At 52.5% G+C, this 26,761-nt stretch overlaps 2 protein-coding genes across 3 annotated transcripts; both read left to right on the top strand.

The window, feature by feature from the left end:
- The first annotated feature begins 2,416 nt into the window (after positions 1–2,416).
- SPN (sialophorin) lies at positions 2,417–4,305 on the top strand. The gene is made up of 2 exons (XM_066383261.1): positions 2,417–2,488; positions 2,865–4,305. The coding sequence occupies exon 2, from the start codon at positions 2,893–2,895 to the stop codon at positions 4,174–4,176; it is 1,284 nt and encodes a 427-aa protein (XP_066239358.1). The 5' UTR covers positions 2,417–2,488; positions 2,865–2,892; the 3' UTR covers positions 4,177–4,305.
- Positions 4,306–11,994: 7,689 nt separating this feature from the next.
- On the top strand, positions 11,995–26,457 carry QPRT (quinolinate phosphoribosyltransferase). 2 transcript variants are annotated; one of them, XM_066383259.1, is made up of 5 exons: positions 12,015–12,130; positions 12,255–12,330; positions 24,078–24,613; positions 25,826–25,957; positions 26,031–26,457. In XM_066383259.1, the coding sequence occupies exons 2-5, from the start codon at positions 12,291–12,293 to the stop codon at positions 26,247–26,249; spliced, it is 927 nt and encodes a 308-aa protein (XP_066239356.1). In that variant the 5' UTR covers positions 12,015–12,130; positions 12,255–12,290; the 3' UTR covers positions 26,250–26,457. The 2 variants fall into 2 exon arrangements, with proteins under 2 accessions (XP_066239357.1, XP_066239356.1); XM_066383260.1 differs by lacking the exon at positions 12,255–12,330 and having other exon boundaries at positions 11,995–12,130.
- Positions 26,458–26,761: the final 304 nt, after the last annotated feature.

The following is a 26,761-nucleotide window of genomic DNA, read 5'->3' as shown; positions in this document are numbered from 1 at the left end:
GGGGCTCCAGCTGAGCCAGTGACCCCTTGCTCAAGCCAGCGACCTTGGGCTCAAGCCAGCAACCATGGGATCATATCTGTGATCCCACATTCAAGTCAGTGACCTTGTGCTCAAGCTGTTGAGCCTGAGCTCGAGCCAGATGAGACCGTGCTCAAGCCAGTGACTTGGGGACTTCGAGTTTGGGTCCTTAGTGTGCCAGGTGATGTTCAGTCCCCTGAACCACCGCCTGGTCAGGCGTGACTTAAATTGTTTTAACTTCCTGTTACTTTGCAGCCAATTGTTCCTACTTTACTGTTTACAATAGAAAAATGTTGAAACAATTTTAAATGTCTGACAATAGAATGGTTTCCTTCCTTCCCTCCTTCCTTCCTTCCTTCCTTCCTTCCTTCCTTCCTTCCTTCCTTTCATCCTTCCTTCCTTCCTTCCTTCCTTCCTTCCTTCCTTCCTTCCTTCCTTCCCTTCCCTTCCCTTCCCTTCCTTCCTTCCTTCCTTCCTTCCTCCTCCTCTCTCCTTCTTTCATTAGTTCAGTAAGAAAGGAAAAGTGCAGAACAGTATGTGTAATAAAATCTAATATGATGAAATACATGCATGTGTAAACACAGACATTGTTCCGGATGTTTATCCGCTGGCCGTGGGATGGAGCCTTTTCGTTGTATGGCTCCTGCTGCTGGAGACGCAATGCACGGTGGCCCTGAGCGTTCCTACGCACTCCGCTGGTAGGTCAAGAATGCCAGGTCTCAGCCACTCTATACCCAGGCCACTTCCAAGGTTTGTTTGCAGTGAGTGACTCTAAGGGATGAAGTAATGTCTCTTTTCAAGACAAACAGCAGACTTCCTTACCAGCGGCTTGAAAAGAAGGAACTTCGTCAGCTGTGGGGCAAGCCCCTGTGTCACCCCCGTGGGACTTGAGGGCAAGGGGAACCGATGAAAACGTCATGCCCCTGCTGCTCGCTGTGTGGTGACTAATGAATTCCTGTCGCTAACCCAGGAGACTCATGTTTTTGTGTCAGATTCACTTGTCAGTTTGTCAGTGCAGTAGGGTCCCAGCGCCTGACATTGGCCGGTTTCGGTCATCTGTTATTTGTACGTACATGTTTTGTTTTGTTTTTTTGTGACAGAGAAAGAGAGAGGGAAAGATAGGGACAGACAGACAGACAGGAAGGGAGAGAAATGAGAAGCATCAATTCTTTGTTGCACACCTTAGTTCATTGATTGCTTTCTCATATGTGCCTTGACCGGGGAGGGGTGGGGTAGACTCCAGGTGAGCCAGTGACTCCTTGCTCAATCCAGCAACCTTGGACTCAAGCCAGCAACCTTGGGCTCATGTCTCTGACCCCACACTTAAGCCAGTGACCCCACGCTCAAGCCAGTGACCCCACGCTCAAGCTGGTGACCCTACGCTCAAGTCGGCAACCTCGGGGTTTTGAACCTGAGTCTTCTGTGTCACAGTCTGACTCTCTACCCACTGTGCCACTGCCTGGTCAGGTGAAATCAGTTTAAAAAAAATTATTTATTGATTTTAGAAAGAGGAGTGAGAGAGAGAAAGGTTGAGATGGGGGGAGCGGGAAGCATCAACTCATAGTTGCTTCTCGTGTGTGCCTTGGCCAGGCAAGCCCAGGGTTCTGAACCGGTGACTGCAGCATTCCAAGTTGACACTTTATCCACTGCGCCACCACAGGTCAGGCAAAAAATCAGTATTGATTTTTTTTAAAAAAAGGCAAACAACAAAACCATAAGCATAGCATAAGTAAAAGCTTACAAGTTAGGGGAAAGTCAGAAACCAGCAGCCAATCAAAGAAGAAAATAAAGAACCCCCTACTCATACCTATCCTAAGAAACTTGGTTAATACCTCAGTAAATACTTTTCCAGACAGTTTTCCATAGAGATTCCCACATCTTAATTAGCTTCTACAAAAATAAGATCATAACATATGCAGTGCTCAGAACTGGGGTCACTGTGGCGACCCCCACCAGGTTCTTGAGTAGTTGTCAAGAGCTCAGCAGGGATCCATGCAGCTCTCAAAGTCAGGGGCTTCGTTTTGCCCCAGTGCTTCCCGGGAGCTCTCAGGCCAGTGCCACCCTTCTGGCCTAGCAGGTTGGGGACCACAAACACAAAGGAAACCACCCTCCCCTCCCATTTCCTCCCCTGCACCCTTTAGTTCTCTTCTCGCTCCCATCTCTGGGGTCCGACCCTCTTCCTCGTCCTGACTTCACCGCCCGCCATCCCAGCTCCCAGCCGAGACCCAGGAATCCCCGTTCCAGACTCCCGAGCCCCCCACCAGCTAGGACCCCAGAAAGGGTGAGCAATGCCGCTCTCATCACATGGCAGCGGTGTGAACGGGGTGGGTGGGGCAGGATGCTGGGGTGGGGTGGGTGGAGCCAGGGCCACTTCCTTTCCCCTTGGGGCCCTGTCCGCCCAGTCCTGCCCCAGCCTCAGGAGGAGTTGGAGCAGCTTGGCCCCAGCCCTGTGCCCTTGTCAAGTGAGCTGGTAAGGAGGTGTGACTTGGTGGGGCAGGGTCTCCGCGGACCTAGGAACGTGCCTGTGGCTTGAGAAGACCTGAACAGATGATGGGAAAAGAGGACCAGGAGCCACTGAGGCTGCACAGGGTCAGGGAAGGCCAGTGGGGCTGGCCGTTGCTGGACTGCACGCTGCCCAGGCCTTGAGAGGCCTGTGGGATAGAGTTAATGGGGAACTGCCAGCATCTGCCACCGTGTTACTTCTGATAACACTAAAGGAAAGGCGGGAGTCAGTAAGCCACAGGTCAGGTCTGGCGGTTGGCAGGGAAGTGAGCAGGAGGGAAGGGCCTGGCTGGGTCCCAGCACCTCCTCTTGACGTGTTCCCTTTCTCCACCTCCCACCCTCAGGTCCCACCTCCTGCCAGTGCCTGTTGCCATGGAAATGGCCTTGCTTCTCCTCTTCTTTGGGGGCGTCTTGGCCCAAGATGCGTTGACCTCATGGCCTCCGAAGACATCGGCACCCGGAACGTTCTCTTTTCCTGTGGTCCCAGATGTCTCTGAGACCCCAACAGTGAACTCAGTGACCTCCAATCATACTATAATAAGGGGCTCTGAGAAACATGACAGCATCTTGCAACAGACCCCTCCACCTTCCTCAGCTCCTCCGACAACCAGTGAGGGGTTCTCTCCCGAGGCTTCCACCAACGGGACAACAATCGCCCACGAAGTTTCCACCAGGAAGTCACCGGTGTTCCAGGAACTCTCCAGTGCAACCGTCACCCCTCCTGTCCCAGCGGAGAATGCTCTGGGACTTAATGCCACGACTGGTGGAACCACGGCCACCAGCTCTCTGGAACCCTTCAGTGGGGCCAGTGTGCCTCCCATCATCGTGACAACTAGCTCTCCGGAGACCTCTGATGAGACTAGTGAACCCTCTGTTCACGTAGCAACTAGCTCTTTGGAGGCCGCCAGTGGGACCAGTGGACTTCCTGTGGCCATGGCAACTAGCTCTCCAGAGACCGCTGATGGGACCAGAAGATCCTCTACCACCCTACCCACTAACTCTCCGGAGACCTCCAGGGACACAAGTGGACGCCTTGTCATCGTGCCAACTGGCTCTCTGGAGACGCCCATGGAGACCAGTGGCTCCCCCAGCGCTGGGATGAAAATATCCATCGTGACTCCCCGGGAGACCTCCACAAACGACAGCGCAAATTCAGAGAAGAGGACAAAACAGACCCTGCTGGTGGCTGTGCTGGTGGCCCTGCTGGTGGTCATTGTCCTCCTGGCGCTGCTCCTGCTGTGGCGCCAGCGGCAGAAGCGGAGGACCGGGGCCCTGACCCTGAGCGGAGGCGGAAAGCGCAACGGGGTGGTGGACGCTTGGGCCGGGCCGGCCAGGGTGTCGGACGAGGAGGCGGCCATAACAGCCACGGGGGCGTCTGGGGGCGACAGGGGCTGCGGGACCCCGGAGCGGGAGGGCCCTGGCCGCAGGCCCACGCTCACCACCTTCTTTGGGCGGCGGAAGTCCCGCCAGGGCTCCTTGGCGATGGAGGAGGTCAAGACCTGCTCGGCCAGCCTGCAGGGCGAGGAGGAGCCTCTGGTGGGCGGTGAGGGCGAGGAGGAGCCTCTGGTGGGCGGTGAGGGCGAGGACGGCGCTGGGGACGCCCCTGAGAGTGACGGGCCGCTGGCCGCAGACGCGGAGGCCCCTCAGTGCTTGTGAGGAAGAGGACTGCAGGCAGGTGGTCTCTAGCTTTGGTCGCCTTCCCAGTCTCACATCACTTCCAACCTCATCCGCCAGCATTTCCCCCAACGTCTCCGCTCTGAATCCCCAGCCACCGCAGGACCCTGGCCCGCCCGCCTCCACTCCGGCGCCCACACTAGCACCGGACAGCTGCGTCGGACCCAGCCCCGCCACCGGGCCACCCACCGAAGGCTTGAAGACCGCGTGAAACTTCCTTATCACCCCTACTTCTCTCCACCACCTTTGTCTCCATGTTTCTGTCCTCGAAACCAGAGGCGAGTCTCTATAACAAGATTTCCTTGACCTCCACGATCGCTCAGAGAGGGTTCCCCGAGGCCCCCCGAGTCTGGGAAGAAGGAGGTAACAGGCCAGCAAACTCCCGTCGCCGATTACTCTGGAGAGTCCATTGGGATCCGTCGATCAGGATGGTCACTGGGCCATCCGGGGAAACTCCTCTGGCTCCAGGCCCCAGTGCTCTGTGCCCGGCCGGGCTGGAGAAGTGACCACTAGCTGTGTTCTCAGATGTGCTCGTGACAGCACCTGGACTCGAGGCTGGCCCTGGGGACAAGCCACCTCACTCTCCCCCACCTGAGGATGGAGGCAGCCGAGGGTTTCACCACCTCTCCTCCCACAGGCAGAGGTGAGGAGAGCGCCTGGGCAGGCCTCGTTCTCGGCAGCCCTGGCCCCGGTGCGGGCGCTCACGGGTGTGGTCTGTGTGCAAGGGGCCCGGACTTGGTGGTTTGTGGGGGGCAGCGGTGAGTCCAGAGGGCGTGAGGGAGGGGGCCGCAAGGGGTGCGGCGGTTGAGGGCACGCTGTCCGAGGAACTGCGGAGAACCGCTGTGCCCCATCTCTGCTCAGATGGGTGGAGGTAGCAGAGGATTAACTGTCTGCAGCCCAATAAAAGAATGCCGGGCTTGATAAAGAGACTGCACGTGTGTCCCAGCGTGATTCTTCAGTTCAGCCCCGTGTCCCTTCTGCGCAGCCTCCCCTGCACGTGGCGGAGGGAGCGGGGACCTGGGAGCCAGGACTTGGTGACACCCCGCTGTCACAGATTTCGTGTGCTTGTCTGTTTTGAGCTCCTTTTTTTCTCCAATGGGGGTCGGGGTGTGTGAGCCAAACTGGCACAGGCTGGCAGACCAGGAGCTTCCCCTGCAGCTCTGGGGCTGGGGACAGACAGGAGAGGCCAGACCCAGCTGGCTGTCACGGAGAGGCGCTGGACCCAAGGGAGCCACATGGGCCAGAGGCCGTTGGTATTTCCCCAGGGCAAAGAGGAAATTTGCAAAGAGGAAGTTGTTGAGTCACAGGGCGCAGTGGCTGGGAGCAGACAGACTGACCTACAAAAGGACAGGCGAAGGGAACTGTGTGTGTGTGTGTCTGTGTGTGTGACTGCCATGTGGCCTGAGCTGGGGGCAGGCGGGAGACAGGGAAAGGACCCGATGGCTCAGGTCATGAGGTGAGAGAAGGGGCACAAAGTGGCTGAGGATCCACCCGGCCACATGGGGACGGGCTGCGCTGGGTTGAAACTCCAGCCTTCGCCATGCAGGCTGGGCGCCCACGAGGCTGTCTGGGCACCTCTCCTCCGTCTCACAAGGCACTCTTCGGACTGACCGTAGCCCCAGAACCACAGAAGCGAGTTCCAAAAGTCCTTAGAGATACCACACTCTTGTCTTTGACAATCAAAGTGCCCTAATTTCAGGCTTAGAAAATAGTCACTGAATTCCGAGCCTTCCTTCACCCGGCTCGTTCTGCACGGGCGGTCACTTTCTTAACCATTACTGGTTTCTGGGCCTTGGGCAGATCCTACAGGAAATGAAGAAGGGTGGGTGAGGTGCCCCATAGCACTCCTCCCGGTCCAGAAAACCAAAATGTGTGAAAAGTTTTCAAACAGAAGCACAAACAAAATTTTATGAGTGCCAAAAAAGGGAGTGACATGCTGCTCCCAGGGGAAGGTGAAGAGGCTTCCTGAGTGTTTCAAAGGGCCTTTGTCATATTCATTGCCATGTTCCTGGTGGCTATTTTGCCAGCGTGCCTTAGGTCCTCAGTAAATATCCATTTGAATAAATGAATGAATGAATGAATGAATGAGGATGACTTCTCAGAGATTATGAAGATTAAGAAGGATATCACCGGGCTGAAGTTGGGGAATGGCACTGTCAGAATAAGGACATGTGAGCAGTTTAATTTAAAAAAAATTTTTAAGCAAGAGAGAGACAGATAGACATATGGGAGTGACAGAAAGGGAGAGACAAGAAGCATCAACTCATAATTGCTACCCTTTAGTTGTTCATTGATTGCTTTCTCATGTGCCTTGACTGGGGGCTCCAGCTGAGCCAGTGACCCCTTGCTCAAGCCAGTGACCTTTGGGCTCAAGCCAGTGACCATGGGGTCATATCTATGATCTCACACTCAAGCTGGTGACCCTGTGCTCAAGCTGGCAACCTCGGTGTTTTGAATCTGGGTCCTCAGCATCACAGGCTGACACTCTAACTACTGCACTACCACCTGGTCAGGCTAGTGACACTTTTAAAAGGTCACTCTGTCCAGACAGCCCCTGCACTCCCTAAGGTTGTCAGGACAGAGCCCACTTTCCCCAGTGTGCAGTAGGTAGAAGACCCCTTCCAAATCTGACCCTCCTTTTACTCTGCCCACCCTGCCTGGTCAGTCCTGGGCCTGACGCCCTGTCCTTTTACTCTGCCCACCCTGCCTGGTCAGTCCTGGGCCCGACACCCTGGACCTCCCGCTGACCTCACCTCATTCCTTGTAGCTAGCCCCCAAACATGTCATGTGCTTTTCTTGGGGAGGGGAGGATAATTTATTATGTTGAAAATATTTTTATCCAAATAGTGAAATAACATTTTTCCTCTTTTGCAGAAGTTGATCACCAACACATTCTAACTCCTTCTTTCTTCCCTCCCTCCCTCCCTCCCTCCCTCCCTCCCTCCCTCCCTCCCTCCTTCCCTCCCTTCCTTCCTTCCCTCCTTCATTTCTTTGCAAGAGAGACAGAGAAAGGGAGAGACAGAGAGAGGGAGAGACAGACAGGAAAGAAGAGAGATGAGAAGCATCAATTCTTTGTAGCGGCACCTTAGTTGTTCATTGATTGCTTTCTCACATGTGCCTTGATGGGGGTGGGGGTGGGCTCCAGCTGAGCGAGAGATCCCTTGCTCAAGCCAGTGACCCTGGGCTCAAGCCAGCAATCTTGGGGCCATATCTATGATTCCACACTCAAGCCCGTGACCAAGCTGGTGAACCTGTGCTCAAGCCGGCAACCTTAGGATTTCGAACCTGGGTCCTCTGCGTCCCATGCCAACACTCTTTCCATTGCGCCACCGCCTGGTCAGGCACATCCTAGTTTCTTTTTTCTTTTTTTGTATTTTTCCTAAGCTGGAAACAGGGAGAGACAGTCAGACAGACTCCCGCATGCGCCCGACCAGGATCCACCCGGCACGCGCACCAGGGGGCGATGCTCTGCCCCTCCGGGGAGTCGCTATGTTGCGACCAGAGCCACTCCAGCACCTGGGGCAGAGGCCAAGGAGCCATCCCCAGCCCCTGGGCCATCTTTGCTCCAAAGGAGCCTCGCTGCGGGAGGGGAAGAGAGAGACAGAGAGGAAGGAGAGGGGGAGGGGTGGAGAAGCAGATGGGCGCTTCTCCTGTGTGCTCTGGCCGAGAATCGAATCCGGGACCCCTGCACGCCAGGCTGACGCTCTACCACTGAGCCAACCGGCCAGGGCCACATCCTAGTTTCTTAAATAATAGGATTCACGTATACACAATCATATACAGCGTATTATTCTTCATCTCATGGTCTAAGACAGTGGTCCCCAACCCCCGGGCCGCGGATTGGTTCCAGTCCGTGGGCCATTTGGCACCGGGCCGCAGAGAAAGAATAAATAACATGAAACGTTGTCAGAATAACAAATTTAAATACATCCTGAATAATGAGGACATGCTCATTCCTCCTTTAACTTAGCCCAATAAATATCGTAAGTTCGACAATTATATTTAAAAATACCACAGTTTTTATGCCAGTCACATAATTTTATTTTGTGCATATATCCGTCTCACCCTAAAGGCCGGTCTGTGAAAATATTTTCTGACGTTAAACCGGTCTGTGGCCAAAAAAAGGTTGGGGACCACTGATCTAAGATACATGTTTCTATTTTAGTCTCAAAAGTGCACCTTCAGATCATGATTACAAATAAAGCTTTGTCATCCAAAATGAGAATTCCAGCTGGAAGAGGATCTGGGTGGGAAGTCCTTGAGACGTGGACTCATTCACTTTGGCAGGCAGGAAAGGGGCCTCGGTGCACGGTTTCAAGGACATCTCATTTTGGAGAATGGACATTTACACCTGGTTTTCCTCTGCATCCCCGTGTCCGACCCGTGGCCTGGGGCAGGCGGAGCCTGTGGAGGATGCGCAGCAGCGACCCCTGTCAGCTCTGAGCACTCGGCCCTGTCAAACTCTACGAGGGTATTGGTTGAGGAGCCTACACCGTGGGTGACTGTCCGGCTCTGGGGAGGGTTGGGGTAGACATGAGACAACAGACACCGGGGTATTTTGGAAACAGTCACCACGCTCCCAACAATGAGCTGCAAATGGGTGCGTGTGCCTCAGCCTCCTAGGGTGCTCAGCACCTGCCTGCCCAGCTCGCGGCATCAGGACAGGCTAGCTGGACCATGGGCCAGATCCCAAGAGGTGCCAGCCATGGAGAAAGCCACATCCTCGCTCCTGTATTTGTGCAAACCGTGCCTGAAGCCAGCCTGCCACCAGCTCGCCCCACAACACACATACATCTTGACTTCCCGCCAAGCTCCTCCTCAACCGTCAAGATTCAACTCAAATGTCACTGGCTCTTCAAAGCCACCTTTGCTGCCTCCACCCCAAACAGGCATCATATTTTCCTCCACTCTTATAGCACCTCGTGTGACAGCACAAACAGCTGGGCTGTAATTATGTGAAGGTGTCCTTCACTCTATTAGAGCGTAGCCCCTCCAAGTCCACGTGTCATCTCTGTGGCTCCAGAGTCCAGACCCTGTCACACAGTAGCTACCTAATATGTGTTTACTGAATGGAGGGATAAATGAATTAATGAATGAACAAATGATGGCTTTTTTTTTAAGTGAGAGTAAGCGAGGTAGTGAGACAGACTCCCTCATGTGGCCCGAGCGGGATCCACCCAGCAAGCCCCCGTCGGAGGCTGATACTCGAATCAACAGAGCTACCCTCAGTGCCTGTGGCTGCCACTCGAACCAGTCGAGCCACTGGCTGGCTGCAGGAGGAGAAGAGGGAGAGAAGGGGAGAGGGAGGAGAAGAGAAGCAGATGGTCTCTTCTCTTGTGTGCCCTGACTGGGAATGGAACCGGGATGGCCATACATGGGGCCGACGCCACTGGCCAGGGCCCAAATGGTGGCTTTAAAAAAAAGTATTATTATTATTATTATTATTTTTTTTTTTTGTATTTTTCTGAAGCTAGAAACCAGGAGAGACAGTCAGACAGACTCCCGCATGTGCCCGACCGGGATCCACCTGGCACACCCACCAGGGGGTGACGCTCTGCCCCTCCAGGACGTCGCTCTGCTGCGACCAGAGCCACTCTAGCGCCTGGGGCAGAGGCCAAGGAGCCATCCCCAGCGCCTGGGCCATCTTTGCTCCAGTGGAGCCTTGGCTGCAGGAGCGGAAGAGAGAGACAGAGAGGAAGGAGAGGGGGAGGGGTGGAGAAGCAAATGGGCGCTTCTCCTGTGTGCCCTGGCCAGGAATCGAACCCGGGACTTCTACACGCCAGGCCGACGCTCTACCACTGAGCCAACCGGCCAGGGCCAAAAAATCATTATTATTATTTTTGAGAGAGGCAGGGAGAGAAACAGGAACATCAAGCTGCTCCTATACATGCCCTGATTTTGGGGGGAGGGACCAGCAACCTCTGTGCTCCAGGAGGATGCTCCACCACGAGCTATCTGGCTAGGGTGCAGATGATGGCTTTTAAGTACACATGTGGCAAGATCGGATTTGTCTTTTGAGTGAACCTGGCTTCCAGGAGGATGGCCTGAAGGCAGTGTGGCCACAAGACAAGGCTGATATTCTAGTCTGAGTTAGATATAGTGGGAGTGTCGCCTAAGGTGAAAAGAAGAGGTCAGGTCAGAAATATAATTATTGAGAGAACAGAATTTAGGACTAATTTGGCTGTTGAGGTGATGGGGAGGAATGAGGTTAGACTTCAAAGTTTCTATCTTGGGAGACTGAGGCGCTGGCATAATTATGCAGAAATGCTGAGGTGAGCATTTTGGGGGAAAACACAATGAGTTCATTTTTAGAAGTGTTAGGAGGGATGTTTAGAGATGGTTAGAAATAGGGACCTGGATCTTGGGAGGGATGTCAGAGCAAGAGATACGGGTTTAGGAGTCACCTGATTTTAGATGGCAATTTAAATAATGTTATGGATGGATAAATGCATAAACTATAGCATTCCCCATGTAGAATGAGAACAGGAGAGGGCTGTGGAGACAGTCTCGGTGTGTTAGTCAGGGCTGGCTAACTGCTATAACTAACAACCCCAAAACTCGGGGGACAACTCAAGAGAGGTTTTATTCCTTGCTTATGTATCAGTTCAGTACTGGCATTTGGAGGGTGACCTTTCATAAGGTCATTCAGGGACCCTGGCTCCTTCCATTTTGTGCGCTGTCATTCTTGGGAAGGAGAGAAAGGGGGATCATGGGAAGATTTTCATGGATCATGAGGGTCGGGAAGTGGCACAGATCACCTTTGCTATCTTGGGAGATTGAGGCGCTGGCATAATTATACAGAAATGCTGAGAGGTGAGCATTTTGGGGGAAAACACAATGAGTTCATTTTTAGAAGTGTTAGGAGGGATGTTTAGAGATGGTTAGAAATAGGGACCTGGATCTTGGGAGGGATGTCAGAGCAAGAGAGACGGGTTTAGGAATCACCTGATTTTAGATGGCAATTTAGATGGGGCAGAATTCAGTCATGTGGTCGCCTCGGTGCAAAAGAGGCAGGGAAATGTAGTTCAGCGTGCGCCCGCCAGGGAAGAAAGGAGAAACTGTCCCCTCGCACTGAGGGAACACCGAAATGTGAGGGTGTAATGTAGGAAGAAGCACGTGCCAGAGACGGCACAGAGCCTTTCAGAGAGAAACCTGGAAAAAAAGGAGAAGACAGTTTGGAGAAGGGCCGCCAGGGGGCGCTCTGGACTGCAGCGAGGCAAGCACGGTGCTGAGGTGCCAGACGGCACTTGGGCGTGAGGCTTCCTTCAGTTTCGTGCCCCAGGACCCTCCCTTGTCTCTCCCGAGTCCCAAGCCTGGCAGGGTCACGTGCTACAGACAAAGACCGGGAGGAGGCTGGGAAGATGCTTGTGGACTGACAATCAGTGGTCCCACTGACTGCGGCCAGCAAGTTCCCGCGAAGAAATGGAGGTCTGGCCGTGTTCGGACAGGAGCTTGCTTGAAGTCCCAGTCCCAGTTATGGGTGGTTTCCAGTCTTCCCGTTCAGGAATCTAGCTCTGACCTGTCCATGACCTGAAAGGGCCTCGGGAAGAGGAGAGGGAAGGGAAACGGACATCTGAGGAGTTTTTACTGTGCCTTTTCACTTGAGTCTCAGTTGAACCCATGAGGTAGGTATCATCCCGTTTTACAGCAGAGGAAACTGAAGCATAGAAAAAGGTAAAAAGGTACTTGAGATCAGAAACGCTGGAATTGAGATTTGAACCCAGGTCTAAGGCCCGGTTTCCCAGTGCACCATCAAAGAGGCTTTCCAGCCCTGGCGGGGAGCACTGGCTTGCATTCCCAGCCTCGCAGAGCTGCGTGCGCATGCGCATGGGGAGACCAGGGCCTTGGGCTCAGAGGGGGCAGTTGGCTCAGAGTTACTTAACATCTGAGTTATGCAACTGAGAGCTTTCCCCTCTGAGTATGGACAGCAGACCAGGTATGTACAGCCCCAGGGGTCCTACAAGAGGACAAGAAGGAGCCCCCCGAGAACCTGGGAAGGGTTGATCCAGGCTGGCTGGACTGGCCCTTCCCCCACGTGCATCTGGCGGCCCCACCCCCAGCCTCAGGCCTCCCAGAACGTTGGATCTGAGCAGCAGATGCGAACGGGGCAGCTCCAAGCTGTCATGGAGCCTGAAGGTAAAGGATCCCTCTCCAGACCTCTCTCCCCGGTGTTCCTGCACCACCATCTCCTCACCCTCCTGCCCCTCTCCTCATCCCAACTTATCTCGGTCCCTTATCCACCGACGCCACCAAAGACCAAGTCTCCTCTGGTTTCCACCTACTGTCTTAACCTCCCCCATCTCCCTCAAACCTCTCTGAACCCCAGGCATTCCTTTCTGTCCGCCAAAGGCCTCCTCTCACTCTTCTTTCTCCTCTATGTTGGGTCACGAGGAACTCTGGGAAGAAAGGGGCTTGAGCCCCAGGACAAGCCAGGGGTGGCTTGGAGGAGTGCGCCTCTGCTGGGGGCTCCTGGGACAGGTAGTGGGAGGCTGAATGGGGAGCAGCTCTGGACTTTGCTCCTGACCAGCAGCTTGGGAAGAGTGGAGGCAAAGTCCTGTCCCATCTGCCGTGGCTGGGGGAGGGAGCTCGAGTCCTGTGATCCCCTGCGGTTGGGTGGGGACGATGTTGCTAAGGAGGCTAGATGCAGAATAATAAATAGAGGCTAGGCTCTGGGGTCAGAGGATCCTCTTTAAATCCGGGTTCTACCAAGGAACAGGCTGTGTGACCTTGGGCAAGTCACCTGATTTCTCAGAGCCTCATTTCCTTGCCGCTGTAAAATGACAACAGTTCCCTGCTCACAACTTTGTGGGGACTACAAATGATAAGATAGATGCATAAAAGGGGTCCCATCTGTGAGCTCTCTGCAGTTTTTCTGGGCTTCTTCCCCAGCTCTGACCTCCCTCCCTGGTTTGGGGTTTCTACTGGCTTAGCTGGGGAGGCAGCTCTTGGCCCAAACACACTCTTGGTTTAAAAATAATCTGAGTCAGCCTGACCAGGCAGTGGCGCAGTGGATAGAGTGTCGGACTGGGATGCAGAGGTCCCAGGTTTGAGACCCTGAGGTCGCCAGCTTGAGCGCGGGCTCATCTGGCTTGAGCAAAGCTCACCACAGCTTAGACCCAAGGTCACTTGCTCAAGCAAGGGTCACTCAGTCTGCTGAAGGCCCACGGTCAAGGCACATATGAGAAAGTAGTCACTGAACAACTAAGGTGTCACAACGAGAAACTGATGATTGATGCTTCTCATCTCTCTCCGGTCCTGTCTGTCTGTCCCTATGCATCCCTCTCTGACTCTCTCTCTGTCTCTAAATAAATAAATAAATAAATAAAAATAATCTGAGTCAGAGCCTGGGTTCAAGTCCTATTGCTGCCACCTGCTGGCTGTGTGACCTCAGACAAGATGCTTAGCCTTGCTGTGCCTCTGCTTCCCCTTGATCAAGTGAGAACAGGGCCTTAAGTGTAGTGTGCCTATGTCGACCCTTCACATCTGTCTCTGGGGCTCTGAGCCTTCCCTGGGCTCCGCTCCATTCCTGGAAGCCCTGTATGGCCATGTCCATGTCCTTCTCCACTGGGATGTCCCCTTGCCACGCCAAACTCAGTCTTCCCTACACCAGCTCCACTTCCGTTCATGCCTCAGCGTCCTCCTACTCAGACTGGAAAGCTCAGGGTTAGCTCACTGTCCCTCGCACCCCAGTATCGAGGCCGTGTTACCCCTCCCCAGGGAGCGACCCGGTGGAGGCTGCCCTTGCATCACTGCCTTCATGCATGTGACCACACCTGCTGTTTATCTCAGGAGAGCTGGTGCTGGAACCACTGAACTCTGGGACGTAAACCAGGAGGGAGTAGACAGGTCAAGGGGGTGAGGCAAAGGCCGGGGATGGGGGAAGAAGGTGTGAGGACAGCGTTGGGGCAGAAGCAGATGGCAGGCGGGTGGGTGTAAGGCCAGTGGCCGCTGTGTGGCCAGGCAGGTTCATGCTGGATCGGAGCAGGCGGTGAAGGAACTGTGGAGCCTGAGGATGGTGGGCCATCCCGGGTATTAGAGTTTCCTAGTGGTGGGCAGACGAGCAAACAGGCAGGGGAGACCGCTTCCCTTTCTCTCTCCAGACCTCCGGACTCTCCCGGACCCACAGGCCCTCACCAGCCTCAGCACTCCCAGCCAAACAGGCCGAGCAGAAATCTCAGGGCTCCCCAACCCTTCAGCACTCTCTCTCTCTTTTTCTCCCTCTGGACCAGGGGTTGGGAACCTTTTTGGCTGAGAGAGCCATGAACACCGCATATTTTAAAATGTAATTCCGTGAGAGCCATACAATGACCTGTGTACATTATGCATTATCCAATAAAAATTTGGTGTTGCCTGACCAGGCGGTGGCACAGTGGATAGAGCATCGGACTGGGATGCAGAGGACCCAGGTTCGAGACCCCGAGGTTGCCAGCTTGAGCGCGGGCTCATCTGACTTGAGCAAAAAGCTCACCAGCTTGGACCCAGGGTCGCTGGCTCCAGCAAGGGGTTACTTGGTCTGCTGAAGGCCTGCGGTCAATGAACAACTAAGGTGTCGCAACAAAAAACTGATGATTGATGCTTCTCATCTCTCTCCTTTCCTGTCTGTCTGTCTGTCCCTATCTATCCCTCTCTCTGACTCTCTTTCTGTCCCTATAAAAAGAAAAAAAAAAGTACAAAAAAAAATTTGGTGTTGTCCCAGAGGACAGCTGTGATTGGCTCCAGCCACCCGCAACCATGAACATGAGCAGTAGGAAATGAATGGATTGTAATACATGAGAATGTTTTATATTTTAACATTATTTTTTTATTAAAGATTTGTCTGCAAGCCAAATGTAACCATCAAAAGAGCCACATCTGGCTCGCGAGCCATAGGTTCCCGACCCCTGCTCTGGACTCTCCAGCAAAACTGGCTGGGGGGAAAAACCCTTCTCCACCCACGTTGGGAGGCAATCTGCAATTTGCAATCTGCTGCCCTGAGGGCAAGCACCCACAGCCCAACATAGACTGTACACACAGGGCGCTGCCCCATGCCAATGCAAAATACAAGCGAGCAAACCTAAACAAACTTGTCTCACACTTGAAACACATTGGTTTGCCCAACCGTGAGCAAAAGCCAGGAGGTCAGACGCGGCCAAGGTGTGAATGGGGCGGGGCCAGACCCAGAGTCTGTGGACGTGGGGTGCAGGCTGTGGGTCCTTTTTCTTACAAGGGTGGGAAGGATGACCTCCCATCACACTTCACCCTGGCTTGCTGCTTCTTGCCCAGCTGTGGCAACAGTCTCCCAACTTATATATTTCGAGAATCCTAGACACACTTTAAATATATTTAAAACTCCAAACAGCCTTTTTGATGATACAGCTTCTGATGAAAAGTTTTAGTGATTTCCCACTGCCTGTTGGACAGAATCCTAACTCTTTCCTGTCATTCAAGGCCTGCTCAGTCTGGCCCTTTCCTACCGTTCGACCTTCTCTCTTGCTACTCTCTAAGCGCTCTGAAATTCTGTAGACTGTTTTACCGGTTGTATGAGAGGCAGCGACATTTGGCCCTATTGTGAGGTCATCTCTCCTATCTAGAGAGAAAAGGGGGAAGAACAGAACATTCATCTGGCAGCTGTAGTGCAAACCAGCCTCTGTCTCCATCTGGTGTTTGTCGAACGGATCAGTAAATAAATAGGCGGCAGAATGAAGCTGCGCAGTCAGACACTCAGGTTCCAAACAGCTGGGTCAGGCACTTCGCGTAGGCACTTGACGTGATTCGCCTTATTTCCTCTTCATTGCGGCCCTGGGATTTCACCGAGAAACTGACTCAGAGAGGTTAACACACCGCAGGACCTTACCTAGCGTGTGGGTGGTGAAGCTAGGTTCCAACTCAGTTGCTTCTGACTCCCCATCCAGGCTGTTCCCCCTGCACCAGGGACAGAGCCCTGGAACCCCGACTGTAGCTTACAAAACTGTGAATATTGCCGTAATAAACAGATAGTGATTTAAAGATGTAATTCAATGCTAGGTTAAATGGCAGTGCTTTGAGGTGGGGTAAGTGAGGGCACTCTGGAGCCACACTGCCTGGGCTTATGTCCCTAACGCCACACTTTCCAGCTATGTGAACTTTGGGCAAGTTACTTGCCCTTTCAGTGCCTCAGTTTCCTGACCTGTAAAGTGGGGGTAATAATAGTATGCCCATAGGGTTATCATGAGGATTAAATATATTAATAGCCTGACCAGGCGGTGGCGCAGTGGATAGACTACAGCATCAGACTGGGATGCGGAGGACCCAGGTTCGAGACCCCGAGGTCGCCAGCTTGAGCTCCGGTTCATCTGGTTTGAGCAAAGCTCACCAGCTTGGATCCAAGGTCGCTGGCTTGAGCAAGGGGTTACTCGGTCTGCTGTAGCCCCACAGCCAAGGCACATATGAGAAAGCAATCAATGAACAACTAAAGTGTCAAATGAAAAACTGATGATTGATGCTTCTCATCTCTCTCCGTTCCTGTCTGTCTGTCCCTATCTATCCCTCTCTCTAACTCTCTCTCTGTCTCTGTAAAAAAAAAAAAAGTTAATATACACTGCTCACAAAAATTAGGGGATATTTTAAAATGAATATGAAGCAATAAAAATCCCCTAATTTTTGTGAGCAGTATATATAAAATGCTTTAAATAGTGCCTAAGAAGCACAGTAAAAGTGTTAGTTATTATTTAAAAAAAATATTTAACTGGCCCTGGCCGGTTGGCTCAGCGGTAGAGCATGGGCCTGGCGTGCGGGGGACCTGGGTTCGATTCCCGGCCAGGGCACATAGGAGAAGCGTCCATTTGCTTCTCCACCCCCCCCTCCTTCCTCTCTGTCTCTCTCTTCCCCTCCCGCAGCCAGCGCTCCATTGGAGCAAGGATGGCCCGGGCGCTGGGGATGGCTCCTTGGCCTCTGTCCCAGGCGCTAGAGTGGCTCTGGTCGTGGCAGAGCGATGCCCCGGAGGGGCAGAGCATCGCCCTCTGGTGGGCAGAGCTTCGCCCCTGGTGGGCACGCTGGGTGGATTTCGGTCGGGCGCATGCGGGAGTCTGTCTGACTGTCTCCCCGTTTCCAGCTTCAGAGAAATACAAAAAAAAAAAAAATTAACTTATTAGTTTTACAGGGGAAGGATAGCAAGAAGTATCAACTCATAGTTGCTTCACTTTAGTTGTTCATTGCTTGCTTCTTGCTTGACTATGTGCCTTGACCAGGCAAGCCCAGGGTTTTGAACCGGCAACCTCAGCATTCAAGGTCGATGCTCTATCCACTGCACCACCACAGGTCAGGATGTTATTATTACACATCCTGTCATTCTGGATTCCATGACAGACAAGTTGTAGTAGGCAACAGTTTAAGAAAAATATAATTATAAAGGTAAAACCTTTAAAATATATATATTTTTTTATTAAGTGGGAAGTGGGAGGCAGGGAGGTAGAGACAGACTCTCACATGTGCCTGACAGAGATCTGCTTGACAAACCCCCTACCAGGCCATGCTCTGCCCATCTGGTGCCACTGCTCCTTTGCTTGGCAACCAAGCTATTTCAGTGCCTGAGGGGAGGCCATGGAGCCATCCTCAGCGCTGCCTCGGGCCAAATTGCTCAAACTATTCAGAGCCATGGCTGGGGGAAGGGGGAGAAAGAGAGAGAATGAGAGAGAGAAGGGGGAAGGGTGGAGAAGCAGATGGTCACTTCTCTTGTGTGCCCTGACCGGGGAATTGAACTGGGGACTTCCACATGCCGGGCTGACCCTCTACTACTGAGCAAACTGGTCAGGACCAAAACCTTTAAAATTGACAACTTCTACCTATGTTAATTTCCCTGTAAGTTGGGGAAAGCGTGATTCCCTGGTTGTAGCTGGAAAACTGTTGTCAGCCTCATGTGACACCACTGTTGCAAACACAGGCCACAGGGTCACACATACCATTGAGAACAAAGACTTACTATATTCATTTAGATCCATTGGCACAGCCTTCCTTTGTGCCCATCCATCAAAGTCATGACTGAAGGGAAGATAAGGGATGAGAGTGCTGATTGTGGCAAGGAGCCCCTGTCTCTCCCAGCAAGGAGCCACTGTCTAGTTAGGGCAACATAGAAACACAAGACAAGACCCGCAAGTGGGGAAAACCTTATAGCATGCCAGAATCTTAAGTTTATCTGTATCCTTTTACATAATTTATAGAGACTAAGGTGACGCAACAAAAAACTGATGATTGATGCTTCTCATCTTTCTCCGTTCCTGTCTGTCCCTATCTATCCCTCTATCTGACTCTCTCTCTGTCTCTGTAAAAAAAGAAAAATAATAAAATAAATAATGTTTGCTGAAGAAGTTGTGTTGGCCTCTGGTTGAGTTTTCTCTGGTCTGAATTTTGCAAGTTATATCCCTGTGGGATACTTTCATATGTTCCTCTGTCCTCCAGTTTTCTTGCAAACTGGTGGTTGCATCTAGAACTCTGATCTGACTCTGGTTCATCAGGAGCTTCTTTCTTCTTCTTCTTTTCTTTTTTAAGTGGGAGAGACAGAGACAGAGAGAGGGACAGATAGGGACAGACAGACAGGAAAGGAGAGAGATGAAAAGCATTAATTCTTTCTTTGCGGCACCTTAGTTGTTCATTGATTGCTTTCTCATATGTGCCTTGACCGTGGGCCTTCAGCAGACCGAGTAACCCCTTGCTCAGCAACCTTGGACTTCAAGCCAGTGAACTTTGGGCTCAAGCCAGCGACCCCGAGCTCAAGCTGGAGGGGTGCAGAAGCAGATCGTTACTTCTCCTGTGTGCCCTGACCGGGAACCAAACCCAGGACATCCACACTCCAGGCCAATGCTCTACCACTGAGCCAACCGACCAGGGCCGACTTCTATATCTTATTAGCTGTTAGCCCCCTAGATCCTTCCTCAGGAACAACTCTCGCCTCTGCCCTTGCTCACTGTTCCTGTGATCACTGCCCAGGGTCAGGACTCCGTCACTTTGGCCAGTTGCCTCAGCCTCCTTTTGTCCCTGTTCCCATCTCCAGTTGATAGCTGAAGTGACCCTTCTAGAAAAATCATATCATTCCCTTGCTTAAATTCTGTTGCAGCCCCTCAATCTGCCTGCCCTTTTCCATTCCGGCCTCACTTCCCACCATTTCTCCTGTGAACCCTGCTCCGCGCTCCTCCCGGCCCTCTCCCTCTCTTCTTGCCTTTGAGTCTTGAACACCTACTCTTTCAGCCTGAAATACCTGGCCCTGCCTCCTCTCTACCCTGCACCTCTGCCTGGCACACATTACTCATCCTTCAAGGCCACTGGCACCACTGCCCCTTCCTCAGGGACACTTAGTCATTTCCCCTCTACGCTCCCACCGCCCTTAGTAAATGCCTCTGCCATTCTCTTAGCAAACATGTCTACCACCAGTGCCAGACAGTGTTCCTGAGCACTTTGCAAGTATTAATATTATTGAGGTGATTATTACCATTAACCCCGTTACAGATGAGGAGACTAAGGCCCCAGAGAGGCTGAGTCACTTAGCCAAGATCACTTAGCCAAAGGTGGCAGAGCCAGTGTTGAAACCAGGCCATGTGGCTCCAGAGTCTGGGCTCTGATTCATTCTACTGTTTAGCTTAATACTCTGAGCGCAGGCTCGCCAGCTTGAGTGTGGGGTTGCCGGCTTGAATGTGGGATCATAGACATGACCCCATGGTCACTGGCTTGAGCCCAGAGGTTTCTGGCTTGAAGCCCAGGGTCACTGGCTTGAGCCCAAGGTCACTTAGTATTAAGCTAAACAGGATAAAATTTCCAACATCTGGCTGGTTTTGACCAATGAAAGCAGCACATTACGGTTCAGGGTGCTAGGCACTTGGACTACAACAGAAACTCTCTAGACCACATATCTCTGCCCCTAGAGAGGAAACAAGATTAGGGTGTGGTGGCAGGGGAGGGACAAGGAGCTGACTGAGCATGTGACCTGGTGTAGGAGTCTGTGCAAGCACCCTGAGGGGGAGGTGACAGACTAGACCTGGAAGAGGAGTCAAAGGTGAAGGGGGAGTGCGGGAGGGTAAAGGAAGGGGTTTGCAAGCAGAGGCACAACCCTGGAACAGCATAAGCTAAAGCCTGAAAGCTACGAGAAAGAGCTGCTCACTCTGTCACCCAAAATTAGTACCTGGCACACAGTTGCTCAATAAAGATTTGACAAAAGAATAAATAAAAAATGGAAAGATGTCAAAAGAACTGAAGCTAATACAATGAAAGGGGGGGTTTTGAACAGGAGAATGACCCACTCAAATTTACTTGTTTTTTGTTTAATTTATTTTTTAATTTTTTTAAGTGAGAGGAAAGGAGATAGACAGACTCCTGCATGCACCCTGAGATCCTCCCGGCAACCCCTGTCTGGGGCCAATGCTCGGACCAACTGAGCTATCTTCAGAGCCCAGGGCTGATGCTCGGACCAGTTGAGCCACCGGCTGCAAGAAGGGAAGAGAGAGAGAAGGAGGAGAGGGAGGGGAAGAGAAGCAGATGGTCACTTCTCAAGTGTGCCCTGACCCAGGATCGAATCTGGGATGTCTGCACTCTGGGCCGATGCTCTATCCACTGAGCAACCGGCAGGGCCTTGTTTTATTTTAAAGTCAGGTTTAATGAGGTATAATTATAGACGTGAAATTCACCCTTTTCTCTGTGAAGTTGTATGAGCCTTGACAAATGCACCAGTCATGTAGCCACCATCACATACAAGATCTAGAATAAATAGTTCAATCACATCCTAAAATCCTTGGTGCTGCCCCTTTGGGCCAGCCCTACCCCCATCCCCCGGGAAACTGGTCTCTTCTCTGTGGCTAGGGTTTTGCCATTTCCAGAATGTCATATGAACGGAAGCAAAGAGAATGTAGCAGAATGTAGCACTTTGAATCCACTCCTTCACTTAGAACTTGGGACTTGTCCCTATTCTGTGTATCAAGTAGCTGGTTCCCTTCTTTACTGCTGAGTAGGGTTCCATTGTATGGAGGCATCAGTTTGTTTATCTGACACCAGTTGAAGGATCCAAATTCACTTTAAAAAGCAAACATCACTGCTTGACCAGGCGGTGGTACAGTGGGTAGAGTGTGGGACTGGGACGCGGAGGACCCAGGTTCAAGGCCCTGAGGTTGCCAGCTTGAGTGCAGGCTCATCTGGTTTGAGCAAAGCTCACCAGCTTGAGCCCAAGGTCGCTGGCTTGAGCAAGGGGTTACTCGGTCTCCTGTAGCCTCACGGTCAAGTAACATATGAGAAAGCAATCAATGAACAACTAAGGTGCCGCAACAAAAAATTGATGCTTCTCATCTCTCTCCCTTCCTGTCTGTCTGTTCCTATCTGTTCCCCTCTCTGTCTCTCTCTGTCTCTGTCACACACACACACACAAAAAAGCAAACCTCACTGCACCCAGTCTGAGTGGAATGGGGCCCTTGCCTCTCTGGGGTTTGCTCACAGGCCTTTTTTTTTCCTGGCTGGACTGCAGTCCGCGGGGATGAGGACTATGACTTTGTCCCTTTTACTGACTCTGTTCCCAGCACCCAGCCAGGGCCCAGCTGGCTCTGAGTGAGGAACGGGAGCCACTTGGGACACTTGTGGGAGAGAATGTGGGGAAGTAGGACCAGGTCCAATTACAGGACTGTGGCCGAGAGTCGGAATGAGGAGTGAAGATGGGGCCCTCAGCTTTGGGGGAGGAGAGCTGGGCGGGAAGGGCCTGCTTCTGGGAACAGAGCGAGCCGGAATGTACGGCGTTAACTTCAACTGGGACCAAAAATAGGGGACACGAAACCAAACCCCACCCAGCTCCACCCAACCCAGCTCCCTCACAAGCTGTGGAGCTGCTTTCCTTTTCCCCAGAAGCTTCTAGGAGGCTGTAGATCTTCTCTGGCCGGCGGGTGGCGATGATGCACCGTGCCTGAGCTCGGCTTCCGCAGTCGGCCTCATTGATTCAACAGGCGGGAGGGGCGCGCTAGCAGATACTGGCGGCTGGGCAGGAAGGACCTTAGGGACCCCCGTCCATACTACTGTTTTACAGGCAAAGGACTCACCCACACTCCTGACGCTGCATCTCACAGAGTGAGGGCTCCAACCCCGTTTCCCTCGCACAGCTCCCGTCTCTAGAGAGATGACCGTTTGTTGAAACAGCAGGTGTGGGAGGGATCTCCAAGCTCGAGGGCACAGTCAGAGGGGCAGCCCGCCATGCCCACAGTGTCTGGCTGGCGTGACTCTGCTGAACTTCCACCTTTAAAGTGCTGGTGCTCTGGAGAAGCCTGGGATGAAAGACTTCTCAGCGCCTAGTCCAGTGGGGCCTTCTGCTCCAAAATAATGAGCCCTTCTTTTTTGTGTGTGTTTTTTTTTAATTTATTTATTCATTTTAGAGAAGAGAGAGAGAGAAGTGGGGGAGGAGCAGGAAGCATCAATTCCCATGTGCCTTGACTAGTCAAGCCCAGGGTTTTGAACCTGCGGCCTCTGCGTTCCAGGTTGATGCTTGATCCACTGCGCCACCACAAGTCAGTCAGGGGTCCCCAAACTTTTTACACAGGGGGCCAGTTCACTGTCCCTCAGACCGTTGGAGGGCCGCCACATACAGTGCTCCTCTCACTGACCACCAATGAAAAAGGTGCCCCTTCCGGAAGTGTGGCGGGGGCCGGATAAATGGCCTCAGGGGGCCGCATGCGGCCAGCGGGCTGTAGTTTGGGGACTCCTGAAAGCCCTTCTATGCAGGCAGAAAAAATAGAGGACACAGTTAAAACTTGCATTTCAGATAACCAACAAATAATTTCTAAATAGATATATGTTCTAAATATTGCCTAGGATATACTTACATTAAAAATAAGCCTTTGCCTGACCTGTGGTGGCGCAGTGGATAAAGCGTTGACCTGGAAATGCTGAGGTCGCCGGTTCAAATCCCTGGGCTTACCTGGTCAAGGCACATATGGGAGTTGATGCTTCCTGCTCTTCCCCTGTTCTCTCTCTCTCTCTCTCTCTCTCTCCCCTCTCTCTAATAAAAATGAATAAATAAAATCTAAAAAAGTAAATTAAAAAAAAATAAGCCTTCGATGTTTGTCCGGTGCTCTGTATTTTAATTTGCTCAATCTGGCAATACTGACCCGCCCACGGGATCCACCCAGCACCCTAGCCCGGCCCCCAGAGCCCCCAGATCCTCACCCTGATTGGCTAGTGCCCAATTTTGCTGGTTGTTAAGTCGAACTGACCCTTGAACAACACAGGTTTGAACTGTGCGGGCCCACCTTATATGTGCAGGGTTTTGTTCTTTTTTTCAATAAATACCTGTACCAACTGTATGCATTAAGCCACACCATTTTATAAAGGCTACGTGAGCATCTGTGAATTTTGATAACAGTGCTGGTGGGGGTCCTGGAAACAATTCCCCATGGATATCAAGGGACAACTGAAGTTTTGGGAGAGTCAAAAGTTACATGGGAATTTTATTTTATTTTATTTTATTTTATTTTATTTTATTTTATGACAGAGAGAGAGAGAGGGACAGATAAGAACAGACAGACAGGAAGGGAGAGAGATGAGAAACATCAATTCTTCGTTACGGCACCTTAGTTGTTTATTGATTACTTTCTCATATGTGCCTTGACCCGGGGGCTACAGCAGACCGAGTGACCCCTTGCTGAAGCCAGGGCTCAGGATGGTGAGCCTTGCTCAAACCAGATGAGCCTGAGCTCAAGCTGGTGACCTTGGGGTTTCTAACCTGGGTCATCTGATTCACAGTCCGACACTCTCTCCACTGCGCCACCGCCTGGTCAGGAGGGAATTTTCAATTGCACAGGGGCGGGGGTTGCCATTCCTAACCCCTGTGTTTTTCAAAAGTCAACTGTATTTGACAACCCCCTGACAATGAGAGAAGCAGCCACATTGACGCTGTTCTCTTTCCCTCACAGACCTGGCGCTCCTGCTGTCCCCTGCCACACTGGCCTCCCTGGCCGATGGCTGGCTCCGAGAGGACTGTCCAAGCTTCAACTACACAGCTTTGATCACAGGGACGGCCCCCTCACAGGCGGCACTGTGGGCCAAATCCCCCGGGGTACTGGCCGGGAGACCTTTCTTTGATGCCATCTTTGCCCAGGTCAACTGCCAGGTCTCCTGGTTCCTCCCTGAGGGATCAAAGCTGGTGCCTGTGGCCAAGGTGGCCGAGGTTCGGGGCCCTGCCCACTGCCTACTGCTGGGGGAGCGGGTGGCCCTTAACACGCTGGCTCGCTGCAGCGGCGTGGCCAGCTTGGCTGCTGTGGCTGTGGAGGCCGCCAGGGGGACCGGCTGGACTGGGCAAGTGGCAGGCACGCGGAAGACCACCCCTGGCTTCCGGCTGGTGGAGAAGTATGGACTCCTAGTGGGTGGAGCTGGTTCTCACCGCTACGACCTGGGAGGGCTGGTGATGGTGAAGGACAACCATGTCATGGCAACCGGTGGTGTGAAAAAGGTATATGTCTGGCTGAGTCCCTGCCTGGCCCTGCCCTCACCGCCCATCACAGCCCTTACCCTCCGCCAGAGACCCTGGCGAGTGATGGCCTGGGAGTCGAGGAATGAGACTCCTGACCCCTCAGTTGCTCCGTCTGTATGAGGATTGGAGTTGCTTCTTTTTTCCTTTTTTAATTAATTAATTAATTTTTTTGTGACAGAGAGAGTCAGAGAAAGGGACAGACAGGAAGGGAGAGAGATGAGAAGCATCAATTCTTCATTGAGGCACCTTAGTTGTTCATTGATCGCTTTCTCATATGTGCCTTGACTGGGGGCTACAGCAGACTGAGTGACCCTTTGCTCAAGCCAGTGACCTTGGGCTCAAGCTGGTGAGCCTTGCTCAAACCAGATGAGCCCACGCTCAAGCTGGCGACCTCGGGGTCTCGAACCTGAGTCCTCCACATCCCAGTCCGATGCTCTATCCACAGCGCCACCGCCTGGTCAGGCTGGAGTTATTTTACAAGCATTGTTCTGCTACTTGGTATCATGTTCAAGAGCCAAGGACAAACCATGGGGAACCCAATGTTGATGACTTTCCAACCTTGGGCAGGTCACTCTTGAGTCCCTGGACCTGTTTCCCATTTGTGAAAAAAAAAATTTTAAGTGAGAGGAGGGGAGATAGTAAGACAAACTCTCACATGAGCCCTGACCAGAATCTACCCAGCAACCCCCATCTGGGGTTGATGCTCAAACTATCCTCAGCACCTGGGGCCAACGCTCGAACCAATCGAGCCATGGCTGAGAGAGGGAAAGAGAGAGAGAAGGGGGAGAGGGGGAGGAGAGAAGCAGATAGTGGCTTTTCCTGTGTGCCCTGACCAGGAACTGAACTTGGACGTCAGCAAGCTGGGCGGACACTCGACCTACTGAGCCAACCAGCAGGGGCCTGTGAAAATTTTCTTCAAGACTCCTTCCAGTTTAATGTTTTGAGTCAATTGAACTCAGGTCCAAATACCAAATATTGCTGATATTTGGCCTTTTTTTTTTTTTTTTTTTTTTGTCACATAAGACTGGTAATTTCATGTGTTTTCACCTAATATGAAAGAAACCGATCCCAATGCCTGGTCTTCTCATTCACCCCAAGCTTGTTATCCATCTGGGGCCTTTGGAGAGCCAGTCCCAGCTCCCAGCGCTCCTAATGCCCCCGCCCCTCTCACTCTCGCCCTCTGGCCCACAGGCGGTGGGACGGGCCCGGCAGGCGGCCGGCTTCACCCTCAAGGTGGAGGTGGAGTGCGACAGCCTGCAGGAGGCTATGGAGGCGGCAGAGGCAGGGGCAGACCTTGTCTTGCTGGACAACTTTAGGCCTGAGGTGAGGCGGGTCCCTTTCGTCCCGGGAAGGGGCCGTGTTAGGGACTCTCACCTCCCCGCGGCTTGTCCCACAGGAGCTACACCCCACGGCTGGAGCGCTGAAGGCCCGGTTCCCGAGCGTGGGCGTGGAGGCCAGCGGGGGCATCACGCTGAGCAGCCTCCCTCAGTTCTGTGGGCCCCACATCGATGTCGTCTCTCTGGGGATGCTGACCCAGGCTGCCCCGGCCCTCGATTTCTCCCTCAAGCTGTTTGCTGATGGGGCCGCTCCAGTGCCCCGTGTCCGCCGGTCCTAAAACTGAAGAGGGTGGCTCTGGCAATGGGATAGCAGGGTTTCTTGGAACCTTCGAGGTTACGTATCTTTAAGAACAGTGATTGACGGGACATTCTCAGCGTTAGCCTGAGCTAAGGCTTGGCTCTGCCGCTTACTGCTGTGTAACCCCGAAGGGGCGACTTGACCTCTGCTCACCTCAGTTTCCTAATCTATAAAATGGGTCTAATAAATGATCAGCCATGGATTTCTTTGGGTGGTAATCAACACAGAGTAAGTGCTCAGTAAATATTAGAAATTGCCAGAGTTCATCTCTCCTAATATGCACTTTTTTTTTCACACACTGCCTTCTCTGAAGTCACAGTGTGTCTTTAATCAATGGCGTCTAATGGCCATTGTCAACCAGGCCTTGGCCATCATATAGCCGTTGTGGCCTGCACATGCAAGTTATAGATAAAATCATGATAATCTATGTTGAAATAAGTCCCAAAGAGCTTTTTCTACAAGTATTTATATAAAATAGAAATGGTGAGGGAC

The sequence above is a fragment of the Saccopteryx leptura genome, chromosome 4 (genome assembly GCF_036850995.1).
Source record: "Saccopteryx leptura isolate mSacLep1 chromosome 4, mSacLep1_pri_phased_curated, whole genome shotgun sequence".
NCBI classification, from domain to species: domain Eukaryota; kingdom Metazoa; phylum Chordata; class Mammalia; order Chiroptera; family Emballonuridae; genus Saccopteryx; species Saccopteryx leptura.
The sequence above is the reverse complement of the archived record's forward strand: the minus strand, read 5'-3'. Positions and strand labels throughout refer to the sequence as shown.